The 8184-nt window shown below is 40.9% G+C and overlaps 1 protein-coding gene across 1 annotated transcript in view; it reads left to right on the forward strand.

Moving 5' to 3' along the window:
* The window catches only part of LOC104521512 (A disintegrin and metalloproteinase with thrombospondin motifs 12-like), a gene marked incomplete at its 3' end in the record, with an annotated part of 23441 nt that extends 16461 nt beyond the window's left edge, over positions 1 to 6980 (forward strand). Inside the window, exon 6 of the mRNA XM_029083917.1 lies at positions 6770 to 6980. Coding sequence (XP_028939750.1) covers positions 6770 to 6980 — 211 coding nt within the window. The remainder of the gene's footprint in view (positions 1 to 6769) is intronic.
* Between the last annotated feature and the right edge of the window lie 1204 nt (positions 6981 to 8184).

Genomic DNA, 8184 nt, shown 5'->3' on the forward strand with positions numbered 1-8184 from the left:
TCTAGTTAACAGAATCAAATCCAAGTCATTACAATGATTCCCTTAAAGTGTATCGCATTACATTTCCCAGCAGTGAATTTAATGAAGCCTTAATGTAAAAAATTCTGCGTGGCTGTTGGTTTTCTTAGTTGTTTCCAAGTATCTTCACAACAGTATATGATGCCTCCTCTGGGAATTATATCTTTGTGCTTGTAGCCTCTATAAATGACTGTTAAAAGCATAAACTACCAGCATTTCATAATTCTTTGTAGATTGCTAGGAAATCAATTGACAGTAAATCAAACTTATTAACTAGTTGACTAAGAGCTGAAGGTACCCACATGTGGGAGTGGGTTTTATTTATAGCACATATAAACTGTGCTATTTATTCCAGAGTTCCAAATGAGCTCAATTTATTCAATTTATTGTAAGTGACTGCATTATTCAGGCCTGCTCATGAACATGAGGAAGCAGAATTTGGCCCTTGTTGAGCAGACTGTAGAATTATGTGATGTGTGAACCAAGCTCTTCTGCAAGCCAGGCAGAAAAGCTCTCATATGCTGCCAGCATGGCTTCTCAAGCTCATTCTGCACTGCAGAGGAAAGCAGTAATTATCCTTCTGAGGACAGCAAAATACTGACAAAATGCAGTGCAGGAAACCCATATGAATTTAGTTCAGAGTCACATTGTGTATTTATTTTTGTCTTAATAACATAAGAGTGACTGTAGTAGTAGTTGACCAAGACTCTATCTCCTATTCTGGCTCCCAGCAGGGCCTGCATGCCTAAGGAAGAGTAAAGACAAGGCAAGCATAAATTATATCTCTTTCTAATACTCTTTCAGCTTTCAACTGGTTTTAATTCAAGGCATTTCCAGAGGCTTTTATGGCTTGTCTGATCAGTAAATTCCAATGGACCTCTCTTCTAAGTACTTGTCCAGGTTCCCTCTGCAACCTTGTAAGACTTCCATCATATACAACTTCCTCTGCAAGAAGTTCCACAACTTTAATGCCTACTGTGTGAAGCACCACCTCATTTTAGTTATTTTGAACCTGGCTCTCACTAGCTTCTGTTAGTGGCCCTGAGTTGTTCTGCTGGAAGAGATGGCAGTGAAGAATGAATTCCTATTCACCTTTCCCAAGCCCTTCATTTTGTACATCTGGTCTCTGTTCCAGGCTGTAGTCCCAGCATGGGATTTAGTTGGTATTTACTTTTCATGACAAATGTGTCACCTCTAATCCAGACAGATGTTTGCTCATCTTCATCTGAAATGCAAGACAGCACTTGGTGCATTTTGGTGGTTTCTTTTCTAAAGAAAATCTGAATGGTGGAGAAAGGTGTGACTGTCCACACAGTGTGATACAAGATATGAGAGTTCTTGTGAAACTGCTGAAGACCAAGTGTTCTGTAGAGAGGTGGCTAAATTCTGAGCTAGAGTTGAAGAAACCGTTTGAAACACAACTCTGCAGGGGGCCTTTGGTTAGTGCTGCAGCCACAGACTGAAACTGTTAGATGATCTCATACTTCCCAAGAGTGACCTGGTTTCTTTATAGGAACATTCTATCCAAGATAAGAAGGATGTTCTCTTGTATAACCCTCCCTCCTATGATCTGCTAAATCGCACTGATAGAAAACATGCTACCGTGAAACTAGCTACTAGACCACTAAATCAGAATTAGATAATTTATCAAACAGTAACTACAGACAAAGAATAACATTACTATAATGTCCGTGACATTCACAAACCAGATCTTGTCTTATTAATCCATTTCAGGAAGTTAATTATAAACCATTTAAATGACAGGCTTCTGAGAAGTCAAAGCCTTAACATTCTTGTTTGTTAGCTGATTTGCTCTACATTTATTTTTCCCACACTTTTTACTAAAAGAATCTGGAGCAAAACAAATAAAATACTAAAAATGTCGCAATGCATGTATGCCACATGTTGACTCAGAACAAAATAAAGAGGATGAACAGTTGAGAGTTAAAATGTCATACAACCAGTCATGTAAAACTTGAGTGATACCACATAGCAGGAGTGCAACGAGACTGTAGCATAAAGGCATGCATTTTTCCACATTATGCTCTGGAATATGGTTTCCAGTTATATGTTTCTTTGGTAGGCAGGTATTTAGCTCCATAGATATTAATATATAAATCAATAGATACTACTTGAAGAAAAAGAGTGAGATTTTAACTGCTTATAGTGTTGTGAATAAAAATTTTGTTCTCCTCTGTAAAGAAAATTGTCTGTAGCCTTTTTAACCTGACTAGCCACTTGAACAGAGTAACCATAAATAATTTTACATGATATCTCCTGCTTTTTATCTGCTGTTATTGTATTGACCCACTTCCAGACTGCTTAGTAGACTCCAACAGTGGAATAAGAATAGGAAATCTTGTTTCTATTATAATACACAGAGTGAAAATCAGTGCCTTGTTGGTATATGCTATGACTGACGCTATAAAAATACATTGTGAAAGAAGACAGTCTTTTCTTTAGATGTGACATAATATGGTGGGGGGGAAAGGAACATTCAGCCCCATAGACTCTAATATAGCAAACTTTAGTTCCAAAATCCTGTGCTACTACTTTTTCAACAGGATCCACATCTCATTAAGCATACATCATGTAGGTATAGGTGAGGATTGTATCAGGCTGTTGGGCTCCATCTTAATTGTTACAGACCTTGGAAACTCATCATGGGAGGAAAAGAGATACGTCTCATTTAAGGTGGCTGATTTTCTCCCTGTCTGTCCCAGAATGGATTGCAGAAGAGCTGAGCACCCACATCTGCAGCTGAAAACAAAATGGTGTTATGCTTTCATCATGCAGACTGCTCTCCAGTTTGACAGCCTCAGGAAAATTGGTGCTCATACAAATTAATTATCCAAATCATGCATTTTGCTTGTTTGTTTGTTTGTTACCACAATCTTTCCACACCATGCCGGCTTGTGGAGATAAGAGTCTTGTCACTTTGCAGGGACCAAGTAATGCATTCATATTTAAGAATCACTCAGTTACTGTGTTGGTAAATGCAATCAGAAACCAGAGGTAGGAACAAGTACTTGACGGTGATCCATAAGGCTTCAGTTTCCACCAGCTCATCCCAGTCACTCACCACAATCAGTGCAGCTACGTAGTTTTCTTTTCTATATCCTTTTCTTTGCCAAGCATCTCTCTGTATGTGTGATCTAAAGAAAGCCTTGTTTATAACCTGCCCAAAGCTAAGTCTGTCTGGCAGTGCCCTCCAGTCTAGCTTACAGCTGGGAGGTCCAACAGCTTGGTCATTTCAGCTTAGAAGTTGTACATGTGGTTCTCAGATTGCTATGTCAGTTCTGAATGTGTGATCAGCAGTTACCTCTAGTTTTGGCTATGCCTCTGCAGTGTGAGGAGACAGCAGAAGCTCCAAGATAAATAGTGTTTGTCAAAGCAGTCACTTGGGTGCTGCTTCTTTCTGTGTGGTCCAGGACCTGCTTTAGGGCATCCAGTACCTGAACAGACAAATGGATGGTAGGTGTTCTGCCATCCTTGCTTTGCCTTTCTTCCCCTTTGGTTGGGATGCCACAGTTCAAAAGTCCTCGGTGGCAAACATGAAGAGACAAGAGCATGTGTGCTTCCGTGTTAAGTTTCTGATGCTTGAGTGTTTAAGGCACATGCATGTACCCTAGAATGGAAATCAGAAAATGCACTATCAAAAACTACAGTTTCTGATCAGAATAAACTTTCAGTCAGAGCAAGTTTTTTGATGTATACGTAGTAAACAAGGTGCTGAGCGATTAACTACTTGGCTCACCAGTGCCATCTATTACCCACACTGAATGAGGAAGGATTCTGTAGAAGAAGTTACATGACTAAATGCAATTTAAAATTGATGACGATGGTGCAATTAGATAAAAATCTCAATTCTGGAATTTCCTAACTTTGGAGCACCTTACTTTCTTCCATAACTTTTAAAAAATATTTTGTGTTCAGTACTTAATCACGCACCATTACTGCAGATCAAGATAGGTTGTGTAAACTCTGATAAGTTATTGCTAGGAGCTCAGTATTTAAACCGCAAACTGATGAACCCTCACTCAGAGCCATTTGAAAGTGGTGAGGAGGGGGGTGTAAGCCTAGCATGTCCATAGGTTGGAATATGTGATCTATTTCCATTAAAATTAATAGGGCAATTCACATACTTCAAGTTGTGTTTGTGCCGAAGTGTCAGCAATTTACAAAATACTAGAGATGATAAAATTGGAAAGAAGATGCAAGAGATGAAAACAACCCTGAAATACTTGATTCAGGTTGTGATAATATATTTTTATCTTTTTTATTGCTGTGTTCCACTGAGGTGCACTCGCTTTTTCTCTTTAACACCTTGTTAGTGTTCCTCTGTTGTTTGCAGAAGCCTAGAAGAGCAAGAAACAATCCAAAGAAAGGCAGAAGGAGGAGAAAAATAATTTGTTCTTTTATTACAGCAATGTCCAGAGGCCCAGCACAGGGTTGTGGTGGCAATGGGCTGCATTCTAGAGCACACAGCAAAACAGTTTGTGTCCCAAAGGGCTTCTGGGGTAATTTAAAAGAAAATATGGTATGTATACATAACTAAAGAGAGTAGGTGTAGGTACTGCAGAGAAGACCAGATGGTTGCACAAATGAGCTGTGTGCATAGCTTGATTGCTCTGAGACTTTTTTAAAAAAGTTATTAGGAATAGATATCAGCACCTTTCACGTCAATGACAGATCGTTTGCAACTGAAGAATAAATTAATCAGGAAACAGAGAAGGAACATGGAAACTACAGAGGAAAGGGGAGAGAGGTTGTCAGCAAACTGAAGAAGCCAGAAATGGAGTAAGATGGGAGACAAAGCAAGGAGCAAAACCTGTTATACAACTGTATGTTGAACTTTGATGTATTGATCAGAATGGGATTGTTTTGCTCTAGGTTCATTGAACTTAAAAGGAAAAAAAATGCAATAGAGTGGTGTTGGTTGTAAGCCAAAGCCAATTTTTTCTGCCTTTCTGTCTAGAAAAGTGTTTTCCAAATATATCCCTGTTTTGTTTTCAGCGTAAGGCTTTTTTGTGACCTGCTTCAAAACTCAGGACACCAGTAATATTGTCTAGGAGCCTTTGTGGCTTCAAGTTCACAGCTGGGACAGATTTTTTATACAGGAGCTTGGACCTGTGTTCTTGCCTAGGGCACTCTAAACTGGAAGTAAAAAGACTTTTGTTTTTTTTGTTTTGGAAAAAATATAAAGGTAAATATTAAGGCAGATGTCACACTTGATGCTGCTGCTTCTCAAATAGACTTACAGAATCACAGAATGGTAGGGGTTGGAAGGGGCCTCTGGATATTGTCTCGTCCCATTCCCCCTACCAAAGCAGGTTCACCTAGAGCATGTTGCATGGAACTGCATCCAGGTGGGTTTTGAACATCTCCAGAGATGAAGACTCCATAACCTTTCTGGGCAGCCTGTTCTGTGCTCTGTCACCCTCAAAATAAAGAAGTTCTTCCTTATCTTCAGATGGAACTTCCTGTGTTCCAGTTTGTGCCCATTGCCCCTTGTCCTGTCACTGGGCACTACTGAAAAGAGTCTGGTCCCATCCCCTCAACATCCACCCTTTAGGTGTTTCTAAGCATTGATAAGATCCCCTCTCAGTCTTCTCCAGGCTAAACAGACCCAGCTCTCTCAGCCTTTCCTCATAAGAGAGATGCTCCTGTCTTCTAATCACCTTTGTACCCCTCCACTGGACTCTCTCCAGTAGTTCCTGGTCTTTTTTGAACTGGGGAGCCCAGAACTTGACACAGTATGCCAGATGTGGCCTCACCAGGGCACAGTAGGGAGGAAGAAGAACCTCCCTTGACCTGCTGGCCACACTCTTAGTGCACCCCAGGGCACCATTGGCCTTCTTGGCCACAAGGGCACATTGCTGGCTCATGGTTCATCTGCTGTCCTCCAGGCCTCACAGGTCCTTCTCTGCAGGGCTGCTTTCCAGCAGGTCAACCCCCAACCTGTACTGGTGCCGGGGGTTATTCCTCCCCCGGTGCAGGACTCTACACTTGCCTTTGCTGAACTTCATTAGGTTCCTTTCCACTCAGCTCTCCAGCCTGCCCAGGTCTCGCTGAATGGCCGCACAGCCTTCCAGTGTATCTGACACTCCTCCCAGTTTTGTATCATCAGCAAACTTGCTGAGGGTGTGCTGTCCCTCCATCCAGGTCATTGATGAATACGTTGAACAAGGCTGGACCCGGTACTGACCCCTGGGGAACACCACTCTCCACAGGCCTGCAGACACGCGGCATGGCTCTGGCTAGCCTGGTTTATGGGGTTGTGTGCCTTGCTGTTTCCCGTTCTGGTGATAACACATGTGCAGTGCTGGCTGCATAGACATGTGTGAGAGGACCTTCTCCAGCTCTGTGCTGTCATTGCAGACTCTGGTGATTCTCATTTGTTAACTCTTTCTGTACTGAGGTAGCAATAAGCATATAAATAGGATAGAGTAAATAGATTACTAAACTTACTAGCAGTTCCTCAAATTTGGATATGAAAGACCATCTTCTTGGTGGATTCTTATGCATTGTAGAAACATAATACTTGGTGCCTGCTGGTGTCTGGGGATCAACATCTTTCAGTGAGTGGCTGATACTGGAGCAAGGGCAGATGGGAAAGCTTGAGTGATCTGGACTTACTATGAAATACAGAATTTAAATTACTGGTTCTTTTTCTTGTAGTCTCTGACCTTTTCCTTAACACGCTTGTGATGGATTATTTTCTCATATTTCTTACCCCCCTGGTTTTCAGATGGTGGGCAGGAGAATGGCAGAAATGTTCGACCACATGTGGCCCAACAGGCCAGAAGAAGCGAACTGTTCTTTGCATCCAGACGGTGGGATCTGATGAGCAGGCACTGGCTGTCACAGAGTGCCAGCACCTGCTTAAACCAAAGACCCATCTGTCATGCAACAGAGATGTCTTGTGCCCATCAGACTGGACAGTGAGCAACTGGACTGAGGTAAATTAATGTAAAATTGAACATTTTTTTCAAAATGACCTGCTGTAGTCAGCAGAGAGGACCAATGACCTGCTTTTTTGCCTTTTTAAAAAAAAATAAAATTTTTGTTAACACGTCTTCACAAATCCGTTGCACAGAAGAAAAAAAATCCGCCCTGCTTACTAAAGACCTCAGCAAGTCTTGCATGTTTACTGTTTGTAGGGGTTTAGCTTGCTGAGCTTTTGGGGCTGTAGAACAGAGCATGCTTGCACGCTAAAAATCTCTGTAATGCCCTTTACTGCGGTGGACCAGATGGAGAGTGGCTCTGAGTCATGTCTGTAGACCTACAAAGAAGCATTTTGACATTCTTTACATTCTTATCTCTTGCATTCATTACTCTGCTGTTTTTACCACAGCAAAGCTGTGGCAAAGGTTTCTACTTCTAATATTAATCTGAAGCTCTAACAAACACTAGAATACCTGTCTATCCTTCAAGAGTTAGTTAAATATTGTGCAATTGTTTCACTGGCAGCTAATGAACTGCAGAATATGAAGTCATCAAAATGGTGACTGCAGTATGCTAAATTTCTTTAAATATTCTGCAACATATTCTGCAATGTTTGTTAGTATTAGTAGGGAGCACTCATTTGATGTGGTTTATCATAGGTTTCAATCTGTGGAAGGAACTCATGCTGCTTAGCTTTCTTTAGATTAAGATGCTGATATCTACCAGTGTTTCACAGCGTCACTTTCCAATGAAGGCAGGGAGAGTTCAGGGTCCCCAACATGTGGAGCAATCTACTTCTTCATGAAAATTAAAAGTGCACTAAGACATTTCTTCTGGAGTGGGAAGAAGTAGGTTTTGAGTCATGGGAAATTTAAAAATTATTTTATTCTGGTTCTGTTGTGGTATGAATTGCTCATGGTTAACCTCACAAATAGGTAGTTTAGCTATCAGTGTAGCTGACAATCATGACAACAAATGCACAACAGATATTTTCCATTTCAGGTGTCAATCAAAATAAAGTTTATTAAGTTTTTCAAAATTTCCAAGACCAATGATCTGGATGCAGAAGTTGAATGCACCATTAGCAAGTTTGCTGATGATACCAAACTAGGAGGTGCAAACTAGACCAGGTGACCTTGCAGAGGGATATAGATAGATTAGAGTGTTGGGCAATCATCACTGTAATAAAATTTAACAAGAACAAATGCTGGATTCTGC

This window comes from Antrostomus carolinensis, unplaced genomic scaffold, assembly GCF_000700745.2.
Source record: "Antrostomus carolinensis isolate BGI_N321 unplaced genomic scaffold, ASM70074v2 scaffold12332, whole genome shotgun sequence".
Lineage (NCBI taxonomy): Eukaryota > Metazoa > Chordata > Aves > Caprimulgiformes > Caprimulgidae > Antrostomus > Antrostomus carolinensis.